This window comes from Botryllus schlosseri, chromosome 12, assembly GCF_051294905.1.
Source record: "Botryllus schlosseri isolate E-star chromosome 12, Bs_hap1, whole genome shotgun sequence".
Lineage (NCBI taxonomy): Eukaryota > Metazoa > Chordata > Ascidiacea > Stolidobranchia > Styelidae > Botryllus > Botryllus schlosseri.
In genome coordinates this window covers 3393793-3409763 of record NC_137247.1, presented here as the reverse complement: position 1 = coordinate 3409763, position 15971 = coordinate 3393793, and the positions used below count along the sequence as shown (strand labels likewise).

The following is a 15971-nucleotide window of genomic DNA, read 5'->3' as shown; positions in this document are numbered from 1 at the left end:
TGCTGAGTCAGTCTCGGGGTATTGGAGGAGGTGAAGGCACTCATCGGCATCGAGCAGAGGTCACGCTGATCATGATTTAGTAAATTGTTGCACCAGTATTCTGCTTGCAGGGTCGTAACAGCACTTCGTCAGGCCCGTTTTGGTTGGTCTTGGGCCCCCACTTAATGATGAATGCAAAACTGCAAAACATGCAAAACTGGAGAAGAATTCTCAAAAACCGGTAAATTTTTCCCATTTCGTGATCGGTTGACTAAAAAAAAGGTCATCACTTCTGCTCAGAGCTCAAAATAACGTTTTTCTCTCCACATTGCCAGGTGGATGACTAAAAAAAAAAAAAAGGTCTTCTTTTCGCTCAGAGCTAAAATCACCGCTTTTCCCTCCGAAATACCCGCCGGAGCTTCACTTCTGCGCTAATTTGCGGCATATCACTCGCAATTTCCTCTAAATCTGACCTAAATTTTCAAATAAGAGGACAAAAGGGCGTCCTCCGAGGACACTTTCAAAAAAGTCAAAAAAGAGGACAAATCCTCTTAAAAGAGGACGTATGGTAAGCCTAGTCTTGGACTACCATAGGGTGGTAAACCTACACCCAATCACGTTGTTCGCTTTTGCCACGAAATTAGCCGTACTGTGCAGCGAGGCAGCGCGAAGCGCGAAAATTTTCGATAAATCATGATAAAATCGGTCAAAAAGATAGGGAATTTCATATCTATTGCTATCAATTTCATGTCCTCTCTGCTCACGTAATCCGATTTACCGGTAGACTTGGGTGAGGTCTGTCTTGGAAACTGTAGGGCCCTTTGATATGACTCCGTAACATGATGTTATTTAGTGACCTCCTGTCTGCTATATTAAAATATATAGAATCGCCCAAACGTAGGCTACTAAACTAAAAGACGCACACGATTTCAAATTGGTATTTCTTCACTGGCATGTAATTTTTCCAATTAAACCTATTTGTATTTTGTATACATAACGAAGTTTTCGGTCAACATAAGGGCGGTCGTTTTCGGCCAAGGTTTTCTCGCTGCCGATCGTCCTGGCCCACTTCTTGGAGTCACATGCTACATTGCCTATAACTTTATATGTCTTGGTAAATCGTGGCGCGGTAATGGCCAATGCCGACATGCCCATTTCTATAAATCTTGCGTATTTTTTCTTGGGGGAAGAGTACTCAAAATTCAACACATTTGGCAACTTGAAATCGCGCGTAGCGCGAAAAACTTTTGAAAAAGTTGCATGAATTTTCAAAAAATACTCTATAATTTATGCTAATTCACGAAATAATTTTGGGCCCCCTTCGAGCTCGCCCCCCCCAATTGGGGTTTTTGGGGTGCGACAGTTACGGTCCTGCACTCAAGATAATATTATAGAGTTCAGACGCGGACACCATCGTTACGAAGTGGCAGTGCGGCGGATCGAAGTCTCATTAATTTCGCCGAGAAAGATAATAATAATCGTCAAATTAGGCCAATATATTCTTCCGATCAAGACGCGTACAATGCGATGTAACGAACACTAGTCGACTGCCAAAACGACCAGTTACAATTGACTCTCAATCTGGCATCTGCCGAATGCCCGATGTAACATTGCTTTCGGTCTATTTTTTGGCATCTGAAATTTCTTAGATAGCTCTTCTTTCATTCGATTCATTGATTCCTCCCTTCATCTGGGCCTTTTGGCACCGATAGACACAGAGACGTTGCCGTTTATTGTGAGCGGCATTGGGAGAATGTATAACTAAAGCAACCGGGCAGGAATATGTAGGCTGTGAGAGGGAGAGAGAGAGTTTTTATTTTCATCCAACCAAAATACATAAAATAAATAGTGGTACAGAAGATATGCATGTACACTCCACAGTATTCAGTATTAGATAGGAATGATCGATACGAACTTGAGGGTCAACTAGTCTGATCACACCCGCATCAAACATAGGTACACTTGACTCTATACAGTCTCGCTGTAAAAAATGTTAGTTTGAAAAAGAAAAATAATAAGGAAAAACGATGGTAGCATATGATCAATGAAGCAATGTCTGGGGTAGGTAGGACAACAGTGTTAATATAACGACAAGAGGTGATTAAGTAAGTCTTTTTGAATCTATTATAAGGCAATTCACGGATATTTTGTGGTAGTTCATTCCAGATGATGGGTCCTGAAGGGCTGGGCAAAATCGAGTACCTGAGTGATTCATCGATTCTGAATCACGTAATATGCTTCGAGTCGAATAATCGAGTATCTCCCATTATGACGTCATAACAGAATGCAATACTATAAAAGTGAGATTGACTTGTGACTCGGAGCCATGTGACTTGGTTACAACCCTGCCGATTTCATTGCACTCGGTGACAATGTTGGGGGATAAGCCCGACTTCGGAAATGTGCTACGTCCAGTAACCTTCTTAGCTTCGTATTATATGTTTCGTATACTACGATACCGCCAATCAAGGTTTCAAGGCTTCAACAGTGAAAATTAGTATCGAAACTATAATTCTTGTTGATAAATTAACTTTCAGTGGCGAGAAGCGGATAATTTCAGTACTCAAAAAATCGTCTTTTACTACTCGACTCGAATCATTAAAATTTATACTCGATTCAGATTCGAGTACTCGAATCATTGTGACCAGCCCTAGTCCTGAGTAGTCGACAGATCTCTTAGTTAGGTTACTATTGGGTGGGGGTAAGTAGCCTAGATATTTATTAGGAGGATCTCGTGTAATGGGAGTGGACATTTTTAGAATGGTATCGAACGAAAAAGTTTTCAAACACATGAGGCAAACTATGCCTAGGTTTGGGCATATACAAATGAAAATAGCTTGATTTTCGCCGGAATTTCGCTCATTATCGAATGCTATGCATCTGTAAATAATAATAGATTGATCTTATTATTGTTATTCTATAGTACAAAATTACTGGTAGAAGACTACGACAGTTGCCCTATGGGTCGCTGTGGTGATTAATAGCTGTATTCAATCGGCTAATGCTAATCATTGCATTTTGGACAATTCCACTATTTTAGAAAGAAAGGTGTTGCTAGAATATACTTGAAACTGAAGCATCCCACTGAAAAACAAGGGTATATGGCCATCAAAAGTAACATCTTAGCATTGTTTGAAGATCCGGTTCGCAAGTCATCAAAAAGTTAGAAACCGAACCGGTAAAATATTGTTTCTCGTATTTGAACTACGGCGGCCTTGTCCAGCGGTCACGATAGTAAATAAATGGAGTATGTGCGGAATCACATATTTCACTTCGATTCCGGATAAACGTTAGGAGAAATGATAAAACTCAGATGGCCAGGCTCAAATTGGTTAACTTATAAATTTTAGGAGGCGTTACCCGTTACACATATGCTGACCTGTTTTATCAAAAGGCCACGTTATGATTCTGGAAAAAATCCTCGGAACTACACGACTACGAACAGACATATTGATAGTACTGTAATGTTGATGTACGGTATATAACTCAAATGCCAGGCAATCGTTCATGCCATTGCTATGTGTAACAACGCAAACCTAATGATTGATGAAATGACAGATCAGTCAAAGCTGATTCAAATCAGCAAATATTAAACGTAACTTGCTCCCTTTATCCTGTCATGCGAATGTTTGGTCCATGTAATAAAGCAAGGCTCAAAAGATAGGCCCAAAGTAATAAATTGTATTTGCTTCAAATGAATTGAACTATATTATATTTAATCCTAAAGTAAACGAGGATGACCGGCCTATGCATAGCATACTTTCGTACTATAATTCCATCATCCTGTACGATACATAGCGATCGTTGCCAACCATTACCAAAAGGCTATTCTTCCTATAGATATGGTATTACAGTAATATCCGACTTGGCCACTTATATATTGAATAGATACAGTCAGTTGACAGATAAGATTAGATATTATGGTTCGTAACTCAATGAATGCTTTTTGAGGCGCAAGAGAATATCAATGATTACAGCTTCTCCCGGACAACAGCTTTATACCGACACTGGATAGTATTATTTATACGTAGCAGGAGATTACAAACAGGAATCGTGTGGATGGCCTGCTAAGTTCCGAACTGTGTCAATTTTTTCATCAGGGCATTTCTCAATCAGGTTGTTGCGTTCAAAAATGAACATCACATCATGCTTAAGAAATCCCCAATAATAATGAGAATGAAAACAATTATCAACGCAAAATGAGTAGCAAAAGTCATCAACAGTGACATTTATGAGTGCCTTATGAGAACAATGGTATGTAGTCATCAGAGTTGGAGTATTTGCTATTGAATATACGTAATTGGACTTCATTGGCCTTTGTACATGTGATTGACGGGAATTGGGAAAATTGATTCAACTGTGATAGTCATGTTTTACCTAATAGTAATTTGCGATTGAATTGAATTTACAGTAAGATGTTGCAATATTATCCACATCCGACATATTTGCTTGTAAACCCAGGCGCTGATAATCTGTTCGCACATATGGTGTTGAAGCAGCCGTGTGCACTGTGCAGTGTGCAATGTGCATGTGCAATTGTGCATACATCAAGTGTCCATTGGGTTTCATTTTACGTACGGATCCTATACTTTACTATATAACTTAGAAGGCTCTTACCATACAAACATTGATCGTAGCGAAAATGTAGGATGATTAATCGACTGTTACTTTTAGAGATCGAATAAACATCCTCTGAGCGAAAAGTTTGTTTTCATTGTCACTTGTTATTCCTCCGCACCGTGTACCTGAGATGTACTGAAGTAGCAATACGTGATCTGACTTTATTACACAGGCTGAGTGTATGGAAAATAGAGCATACATGGTCGTTCAATGTCACTGATTACAAAGTGAAGATAACATGATTTCGCCGGTTCGCTACGGCTATATGAAATAGGTGAAGGTATGATTGATTATACTGAGTCTCAAATTCACGGAGAGGCTTGAAATGGATATCATTTATTAGCATTTAAAAGGCACAGAAGCCTAATCCTGTATTGTGGTCACCGTGCTGATGTTAGCTGTATTGGTCGCCTTCTTATTCCCTCTTAAAAGCTTGCCAGGGTCGTTTTGTTCCTGATTTGTGTGTTTTAGAAGATAGCACAGCTTTGCTTGCGTCGATAATAGAAATTTCGTTTTCTTTGCGACACCTGAGTTGATCCTCCGCGCGGGGTAAACGACCTCTGAGAGACTTGTGATTTCAACAAAAAGGCTGGTTTCGATGTTATTAAGCCATTTGTTGTTGTCGGTGATGCAGCGGCGATTGGTGCACATTTCAGTTACAGTTACTCAAATGATGCCAGGTTTATGGGCTGGTTTTGTGTTCTTGAGGTGAGTCCGGTTTCCTGTCGAGACACCATAGGTTATGCGGGACTTAATTGATTTAAAATTGAATGAATTGATATAAATAGTGCAAATATGGACTTCAACGCGGAAGTATAGGTTATTCGTAAAGTGGCTCTCAAGCAGACTTGGACAACTAGATAATTTTCAGCTTTCCAATTAGATTAGAATTTGAATTATAGCTACACGATATTTTCCAAATTAGATTAGAATTAGAATTTCTGAATTCGCGAAAGCTTGGGCATTAAAGGAATTTCAGTTCGTATATAATTAGAGTCCATTCTCATAAGCATGAGATTAGCAAATGTTTGTGCAGCAAGCTAGACTCGTTTCGCGCTATTTAATTCTTCCGTAGCATTTTCAGTAAAATCCGAAATTAGATTAGAATTAAAATTAGGGCAAGGAAGCATTTCGCAGATTAGACTAGAATTAGGTTACGGGCATTTCGCGTTTCCGTTTCTAGCGGCGATTGTATGTTCAAATTGTTCATCGATATTGCCGCAGACTTGAAATATGAAAAGGGTCGTCCGGGGACGTGCGTACACAATAGTAGGGGAGATGTGGTACCGATGGATCAAAAATTGGTAAATGATCTCTGACCCTCTAATCTTCAGCCGAAAACAGCAGATCTTTTGCTGGCTCAGCACTTTGATACAAGCTCTACCTATCGCGCACATATACATGAATATCCGTCTTTTCAAAAAATATTTATGGACGTTCAAAATTTGTTGCTCGAACGTGTCATCGGTCCCCACCCGGTGGGTCCAATGGCACACGACCCGGGGACCTACGACACATATACCCTAAAAAACTCAAATGTGACTACTTTTCTTGCTCAGTATTATAATCTAAGCTGCAGCAAGCCAAAGAAGAATGTTTGATCGCAACTGTCCAAAAATAGAATGAATATTAACTCAAATGTTGTCATAAAATCACGTTTCGATTTAGGCTCGAACTTATAAATTTGTGGGTACATACATATTGCCCGAAAATCGACAGTGTGACTTCCAAATACCTCGTTATAGCGATAAAACATCATATGCAATTATTAGACAAAGATTTTCTGTACGTAGGCATGTTTCATTTGTTTCATGATTAGTATGCTTGATTATTTTGCTTGATTTGGCTATTGTATCATCGGTCCCCACCCTACGAATTTTATACATGAATCGAAAAAAAGTCCACTCAAGGAAACTACTGAAAAAAATAATAGGTGCCATTATATAGCCTGATACAAGCCCTACACTTCACAATAAAAATGATTGCTGGTTTGTTCGTGTTGAAGGTTACAAAGAAAAATGTATATGTCGATCTAAATTTAGTTTAGACCCCCCAAAACAAAAATCATCTGTGAGAGACCCCATAGCTCGCGCTCGTAGAATTTATTTGTATGTGATGAAAGATTTTGCCAGCATGCAATTGTAGACAAGTTCACGGAGTGTAATCATGGAATTATCATAGAGAATTTTCAAAGTATTTTCGGTCCCAGTGATCCATCGGTACCACATCTCCCCTACTTGATATTGACGAGTACAATTGAAGTATTTTCAGAGAGCTAGTCGTGTCTGTCTTTATTGAATTGGCTGTCGCTGTAGTACAGGGGCCGGCAACCTTTTGGTATGCAGCGTGCCAAAATGTAAAAAATGTCAAATTTTACCAGCTTGCGTGCCAAACGTTTGATTTAATAATATTTAACGTTTCAAGCAAGGAATACAACCAAACGTTTTTCTGCAGCTGTCAATGGCATCCGTTACGCCAGTGAATCTTGAATTATTGGTCGCGAAGGGAGTAAATTTTGGTCGCTACCGCACCCGACCTATCGCTTGATGTACGTAATATTACATCAGTCGCGCAATGAGCGATCTTCTGTGGTTGATTTGGTCGTTTCCAAGTCCGCTGTGTGCGGTATCATGTCCAATAAGTGACAGGCCAATCAGTGTTGTTACGATGGTATGGTATGATGGATGACGATGAAAATGTGTCCATCCGTGTATGATTCAAGTCGCCATGGTGTCACTAGATTTGTCTGCAAAGATTGCAGTTACGCGGTAAATATTGTCGTTGCTCCAGGTATATTGGAATCGCTTGCACACCAGATGAAACTAGAAGAATATCTCCTTCCGAGAGACGAACACAATTCCGAATTCCCATTTCGACACGGGGCTCATTATTTTCCTCGGCGGGTCTCATTTGATACGTGCGGCTCAAGCTGCGGGCACTGTACTATTCGGCGCTGGTTACTTCGGCGCCTCGACAGTGGACATATCAATGTCGAACATTTTGGCCAGCCTGCGGCGATTATTTTGTTTCTAGGTTTTATTGACACCAATCATTTTCGCAACGCATACACTGCACGGAAGTCATATGGTCGCATGTTGTCCGAAAATTTATGTCTAGTTCAAGTCTTCTAAAGCGCGAAAATGCCCAGCGCCGGAATGCCGGTTCATAAGTTGCGCTCTCGTAGGCCCCACACGTGCACAGTGAACACTCCTAGACGGAAGCATCCAAAATGTTACATGCGATATTCGGTTGACCCTCTTTCATAGCTGCTAATACGGTTGACCCATTTCTGTACATTATGCATGGATTTTATTGGCATGTTTTATATGTATATTATGCATATATATTTATTTATTCATCGCGGGTTCCCACATTATAATCAAGACAACAGGTCCCAATAAATCGCGCGAAGCGCGGAAAAAATTCCAAGATAAGTAAAATCTGCCCTAAAAAACTCTATTTTATGTTGATTTATGGAATAATTTTGGGTCGCCTAGGAGCTTTGTACATTTTGAAAACTTCTGTTTTTTGCAAAAACATGCTCTCAATATGTCGTTCGCGTGAAATCATTTGGCATAACATGAAAAATCATCTCGCGTGCCACAAATGGCACGCGTGACGGGGTTTGCCGACCGACCCTGTAGTATATGATTGTCTTGTAATGTTTATTAGGCAAGACGTAGCTTTATCGGCTACATAAAAACATGTTTGTCAAATGTTTTTCCTTCGAGCCTGCGATATTATATATGTTTACTACGTGACATTGCTACCACTATTATATGAATAAATCCCCGCCGAATCAATTTATCTGATTCGTGCGGTTAAAGTCGTTACTATTCGAGTACAATAGTTATTTGCTTAACACCTTGCGGGCCATCATCAAACATTTACATTGCTATGATTTATCATTTCTCGATAATGAGAAATCTCATAAATTGTATCTAGCCAAGCCTGTCAGGGTGATTTATTCACATCAATGCATCCTACATGCTATGTATTGGTAGGTACATAGAAGCTGGAAAGTAATATCGCTTCTGTGCACTCGCGAGGCGGTGAAATCCATTAACCGTGAATGACAGGGCTCGCAAAGTATGATTGTATCGTATGCAGGCTACAGAACAGTTTTCCTAACATTAGTTACCAGCCCATTCATTTCATGCTGTAGCTTTAGGCCTAAGCTATCGTACAAATAGTACCGTAGATGGACTATAGTGTCCTATATGGTGTCGACACAAGCAAATCTCACGGCTCAGTGAAATTGTATCACGTCACAATTTCCATTTGGCTACAGGCAATTTGACGGTCATTTTTGACCGGCTTGCCGAGCATTAAATTTGGTAAAACGGGTATCAATCGAAAGCTGACTCTGCACTGATTACGAAAATATAAATTTTACTCCGCTCGTGGCCCTGGAACTCCCACAATCAGCCTCGAATTTTTCATTGTTATGGATATTGGCATTGGGACGCAACAATGCTGTCTGGCGAAACGAGAGAGAATCTCATGACGCAACAATGCTGTCTGGCGAAACGAGAGTGTAGCTCAAGAGAAAAAGGTCCAAAAAGCATTGTTGCGTCCCAATGCCAACCTCCATAACAATGAAAAATTCGAGGCTGATTGTGGGGGCTGCAGGGCCGCAAGCGGAATAAAATTTATATTTTCGTCATCAGTGCAGAGTCAGCTTTCGATTGATACCCGTTTTACCAAATTTAATTATCGGCAAGCCGGTCAAAAATGACCGTCAAATTGCATGTAGCCAAATGGAAATTGTGACGTGATACAATTTCACTGAGCCGTGAGATTTGCTTGTGTCGACACCATATAGGACACTATGGATGGACCAAAGAAATTCATTGTTACGTATTTATGGTGGAACATTCATGTTATTGTTTTGTTCTGTGATTTACTTCGTGCTCAAGTACTCATATTTTCGTTGTATCTTCGATTTCCTTGTGAGTAGTTAGATATATCCTGAATGATGAGCAATGAGCATCAATCCTTGAAAACCCGTGGCGTGGGCTCCGCGTGGAAGGGGACATCACATCCATATGATCACTTATGTTGTCGATATATTGTTGCAAGAGAAATCGGAGCTGGGGATAGAATAGTTACGATCATTATGGTTGGACAATGAACATTATGAACAAATTTTACAATTATAATTATAGCTACACAGTTTCTTTTCAGAATTAGATCAGAATTAGAATTACTGAATCCACAAAAACTTGGAAATTGAATTGAATTCCTAATTTGAAAGAAATACCACAAAAATCAAGCTCGGCTCCTACCAAATCAAAGTCCATCCTCATAAGGGCGAGATTGACAAATATATGTACGCCTGGTGTTCCTCTTTACGCACGATGTAGTGCTCCTGTGGTATTTGCAATAGCGCCAAGATTAGATTGTAATTAACATGAGAGCATATAAACATTGTAAAAATCAGAGTAGCATCAGATAACCGGCATTCCGCTCTCTGGTTGTTTCGTGTCTGGACTGAGGTATCGTTCAGTGACTGAGGATCGTTGTTTCAACGCCACTAGCGCCCCTTCGATAGCTCAGTTGGTAGAGCGGTGGACTGTAGTGTTTATGGGGCAGTCATCCATAGGTCGCTGGTTCGAATCCGGCTCGAAGGAGTTTTTTAATGTTTGCTATCATAGCACCTAATTTATTCTACGAAATATTTAGACAGGGAAGCGAGTGGCGCAGTGTGCTAAGCGAAACCTTCACGACACCAATGTTTGTTCGCTCGAGTCTCGACTCTGCCACGTTTCTATTTGTTGGAGGTTTAGCTGGACTCCTCATCGCAAACCTAACTGCAACAGTAGTGTTGCAAAAAGTCCAGATTTACGGTGATAAGCTCCACTTTTTTCCATGAAAATAATAAACAAACAACAAACAAGTAGTTATGCTTTTGCATAGCAGGCCTATATTAATTTCCATATAAACCAAGTCTGGTTACAATAGCTGTACTTGAATCAATGACATCGACATGCGACTAAATCTATTACAGTTTTAAATATTAAACGATCTACTGTCTTAATTTGCTGTTTACAAAATCCGAACATGGCGTCCGCGGAAGTAATGTCTCGCAGAAAGTCATCAGTGGCGCTGAAAGACCATTCTTCGCGGAAATCCTCCTTGGACGCTGATTTTGGCGCGATGCCGTTCGGGAGGTCGAGAAAACTAAGCAGGTTAGCTTTCACGATTCACTAATGGCGTTTACGTTCGACTTGAATAAATATATCTCATGTGACACCTAGAATAATAACATATGTCGTTTCGATTTCGCAGGAGTTCATCCAGCATGAGTTTGACAGGGAGCAATAACGCTTTGACTTCACCAACTAGCGATCATGGAAATCAAAGAAGAATTTCGAAAAATTTCTCTCATTTTGCGGGTGGGTGGATACTGGATAGTTTTATCATCAGGTCAGGACGTATCGATAATAATACATGCACAATGCCCAATTGCACATGCACAAGTGACCGATTCGTTAGAACGCTTTGACTTGACCGGAACTGTGGAACGACAATCCGAGAGTCGACTATCATGGAATCCCAATACTTCACAAACAAATTGGATTCATATTTTCTGTAAGGGGTACGACATACATGCATGTAAATCGAAAGGGCATATAGTCAAAAGAGTTTGATGCGATATAGCCTATCTTTTGCCAATATTCTACAAAACGTCCTTCGAGCCGGATTCGAACCAGCGACCTATGGATGACAGCCGATTGATTTCTACAGTCCACCGCTCTACCAACTGAGCTATCGAAGGTCGACAGAGCGGCCGCTAGTGTGTGTTGATTATAATCTTATACTGCACTCATGGAGTCACACTATCTGTAAGTGACCATATGCTAGGCAAAATCGATTACCCAGGAATTAGATGTAAAGTACCACATATTATGACTTCATTACACTAATAGTGACGGTCAAATAACCGTCGTCACCTTTGCTGCAGAAAGGGCAATCGAACCCTTCCAGCACTATGTGGATTTTTTATGTCTTGACTAAAGGAGAACTCAATTCAGAAATTCATTTCCACCCTGGCTAGAACACGCTATGCACTTCATCACATAGTTATATCTTCAACTATGTCATTTGGTTTGATGCAAACTGCAAACCCTTGCTCGGAAAACAAAAATATCGGGTGATGGATGTCAGTTGTCAGCGCATGATCCTCGAGAATAATAATCGCTCGTACACTTTAAACCGCAGGTAGGCCTAGTAACGTTGGGCTACGCACAACTCATTGTGGGATTTAAGTTGACTTTGTTCATCTATCCAAACAATCCGTATTGTACGTAAAAGCGAAAACCTTTTCATACGATACCCCCTGATCGAGTCTAAGTATGAATATCTTAGTATCAAAACAGTTTCACAAATAATATTCGAGCTTGGCTCGACCGACAGCGTCGTATTAAGTTATCTACTCAAACGAGGCGGTCAGTGTCATTTTCAAGGAGGACTCTATCATTTCATTGTTCAAAAAGCACTTGTGTACGAACTACGAGGAGCGCAATGCAAGATAATGCAGGTGCGTTGCTAAGGAGGCGCCGTAAGCACATAAAAACGGCATCAGGGATGTGTTGATTCAATAAGTTCCACCCTTATTTCGGGCGATAACTTCATGGACAACGAATGATGTCGATGAGAACCATGCTGTTAAGTGTAGCCTATATAACGTAGGGCTACATGTTTAACTTCAGTTGTGCCAATCGCCACACGAAATTATGCAGTCAGCGGTCGTCCGCACGTCAATTAGGCTATGTATCATGGCTATATGAATTCAGTGATCCTGCCTGCAGCAATGTCGGGAAATTTATTTGTAGTTCCAGCTATCCTAATCATTCCGCGTCAAGCCCACGTCCATGGACATTGAAATTTATGATATTTTGGAAATCTGAAAAGAGGACACTTTTCAAAATTTTCAGACCTGCAATATCGGAGGAAAGTCCTGAAAAAATGGTAAATTTTTAGCACGTCGTGATCGGTTGACTAATGAAAAGGTCAACTTTCTGGCTCAGCTGCCGAAATTGCAGTCGGATCGTTACTTCAGTGCTGATTTACTGTAACTCAGTCGATTTTTGCCCTATATTTAACCAAAATTCTTAAAAAAGAGGACAAAATCTCAAAAAAGAGGACAGTTGGGCGTCCTCCGAGGACACTTTCAAAAAAGTCAGAATAGAGGACAAATCCTCGTAAAGAAGGACGTAACCCTACAATAATAAGTTGCAATATATAAATTCATGAAGAACTGCAAAGATTTAAGCTTCCCACTACGCCTTGTGCTCACTACTCAGTCATGGATACAAATCGTCGCGTCTATTTCGATATTCCTGATAGCAAATTCAAAAACAAAGTGATTTGGATAGCATAGTTTCCATCTTGAACTAGCCATTTTATCCAAATCTGATGTCTGCCGTTGTGGAAATAGGCATACCTAACTGAAAATCCATCAAATATATTCCAAGAGAGGAATTCGAAATTTACGAACTACAGCCATTATTCATGCGCAGCGGATTTTCGAAAATTATTTCGCTATGTTCTGACAAATTTTATTCCGCAAGTTTTTTTTTATCACTGATGTATAATCTATCTCTCCAACAAAAATTGAAACTGAGTTTATTTCGACAAATAAATATTGTCGTTCGGTGTGTTTCCAAATAGTCATCGTTTTTTTTTAAATATGATGCCATAATTGTACGTACACTGCGTGATGCGATTGGTTCGTAAGATGCAGGGATATCTAGCAGAAATGAGCATGGATTAGGATTAGGTTTTGAAAAAACAGGATTTGTGAAATTTTGTCGGATTTGGATTGGATTTGGATTAGACATTTTTTTCAGAACGGATTAGGATTTGGATTGGATTTATATTTTTTCTGGGAGATTGAAATGTCCTGTGGCGAATGGCAACAAACTTTATTCAGATCAGTTATTAATGTACTTATGGTTACTAGGTTATCTTGAATTAAGTGAATCGTTGGTTGTGAAAGAAAATTTTCGAATCCCACCATTGCATAAATTAGTTTTTTTTCTGAATTTCCAGTTGGAATCGGATTAGGATTGGACATGGACTTGAATATGAAAAAGTTATGGATTAGGATTTGGATTTGGATTTGAAGGTTCGGATTTGGATTGGATTAGGACATAGAAATTTCAAATCCGCTCATCTCTGATATCTAGATATCCCTAGATATCCCTGGTAGGATGCATATAGGTCGTTGGCTGTGTCTTGTGACAATGTGTCTTGGTGGGACTAATGAGAGAGCGAGGGCGTGATTTATAGCGCCAATAGGTAATGGAGGTGTGTCTGGGGGCAAAGATGTCTGGCCACAACAACACTACTCCTTTATGAAACTTGCGTGATGACTTGCATATATACAACAGAGACTCTTTTATGAACGCAGCCTAAGACGTATGGCATGTAGGTAGAGGCATTAGATTGTGTTACATGTAGGTAAGAGCACAGCGGTCAGAATTAAGTCATCTCAGGGTACTGACTCGATTCAAGTCATATCATATCATTTCAAACATGACTCGAGTCATCACAACACTGTAATATAGCCCACACTTGACTTGATGCTTTCAACTTTCATCAGGTGGAACGAGAGTTGGCACCGAGCGTTTGCCAAGCGACAGCAGTCGAAGTTCGTTACCTCCGGTGTCAGAACACAGAAGAATGAATCTTGGCGATATCATGATATACAGGCGATTCGCTCGTACATTGAGACAGAGAGTTGCTGACAGACGGGCGGAACGCAGAACCTTTTGCTGGGTTCGTATGACACATCGTAAAACGTATATCGGTTGAAAACGACATATAAATTCTATCATGATGTTTGCAGTTGTTCATCTCGTAGCTATGTATTGCTATTGCGAAGCATGTTCAGCAAATATACTAACGTACACTCGTACAGCCAGAGATGGTCAGCAACGAAGTACTGTTTTGTAGTACTCAAGCACATTTCCTACTCAAGTCCTATGATGATAGACCACGTTTTTGCAGGTCTATCGCGATAACTGTTTAGCAAATATACCAATAATGCGCCATAAATGATCAATGAAACTGGAAGTCTTACTATCAGACCGATGCCTCATTACGGGTGTCGTCGAGTGCACTCCGTCAACAAATGCTGCCATAATTACCTAAAGTGAATATGGCGAACAAAACCATCGTGTCAAAATCGCCAAACAGACCCTATCCAACAATGACAACCAAGGTGCAGTAAGATATCCGTCGCCACATCATGTAAATTTATCCCTCTCTACGTACAGCTGGACAGATCAACATCGTCCCGCAGCGGAAACGACATCCCTGAAATTCAATACGAGCCCACGTACAGGATGAATCCTCCGCTGAAACTGCAACTGAGAAAATGCGAGTCAGTCATCGACAGCTACCTGTCGGAAACGCTGAACAACGCCAGATACGACCCGGAGACGTGCAGAGAGCTGTCGTGCGAGATGTCGGAGACCATCAAAACGCGCATCAAGAAAGCCGGACTGCTGCCGCCGAGATATAAATGCGTCGTGTACGTGGTGCTTGGCGAAATGAAGGATCAGGGTATCTCAGTCAGCAGCGAATCAGCATGGGATAAAACCACTGATAACTATGTCGCGGCTAATTTCCAAAACGGGTCTATATTCTGCGCTGCCACGATGTTCGCGGTGTATATGGAATAGCTATTTCGGTGCTTGCTATATGTGTCCCATAGTTGTACGACATTTGAGCATGCGACTCTTGAACATGTGACAATAATACTACAAAACGAACCCGCACGCGACCTTTAACCCCAAAGATACCCGACACCTGGTCGAACCCTACACCAAACCACATGCCGGAGTGTAGCGTGCTCAATTGTTGTTGCTGTTTGTGGTATTCATGGTGTTTTTGGATTCCAATGGTCATTTACATCAGGTCGATATTCTTTATTATGTTTCCGTTATTGTCGAATTAAAGCACGGCCCACTTCTAGGCTTTTGTAAAAGACACCGCTTACACAAGAACCATATAGGCTATATACACACAAAGGCATGGGAGTAGTCAAGATGAAAATTCAGGATTAAAAAAGGTTTGGTGGAAGGGGAACTATACTCGAGATTATTGAAACGAAGTAATGTATGAAATATTGTTATTCGTTTCATCACCATTGTATTGTTCCGGTTTATTATGCCGTGTAAATTGATATTAAATTTCATTGGTTGTGGATTTGATCAGGTATTGTATCTGTATCTTTTCTTTGACGTGACAGATTTATTGAATGGGAATGATGCTACACTATAAGCGTATTTAGACATGATATTCGTACTCATCACATTTCATTTGCATCCCTCAGAATAGAGACACAGTTATATTCGTTA

At 40.4% G+C, this 15971-nt stretch overlaps 1 protein-coding gene and 2 non-coding genes across 3 annotated transcripts; 2 read left to right on the top strand and 1 right to left on the bottom strand.

The window, feature by feature from the left end:
• Positions 1–10143: 10143 nt before the first annotated feature.
• Trnay-gua (transfer RNA tyrosine (anticodon GUA)) lies at positions 10144–10232 on the top strand. Its single transcript is given in 2 exon segments — positions 10144–10180; positions 10197–10232. It is a non-coding gene; the product is annotated as a tRNA-Tyr (tRNA).
• Positions 10233–10500: 268 nt separating this feature from the next.
• On the top strand, positions 10501–15971 carry LOC145452390 (uncharacterized). Its single transcript, XM_080330583.1, has 4 exons — positions 10501–10790; positions 10891–10997; positions 14210–14385; positions 14886–15971. The coding sequence occupies exons 1-4, from the start codon at positions 10663–10665 to the stop codon at positions 15291–15293; spliced, it is 819 nt and encodes a 272-aa protein (XP_080186709.1). The 5' UTR covers positions 10501–10662; the 3' UTR covers positions 15294–15971.
• Trnay-gua (transfer RNA tyrosine (anticodon GUA)) lies at positions 11292–11380 on the bottom strand. Its single transcript is given in 2 exon segments — positions 11292–11327; positions 11344–11380. It is a non-coding gene; the product is annotated as a tRNA-Tyr (tRNA).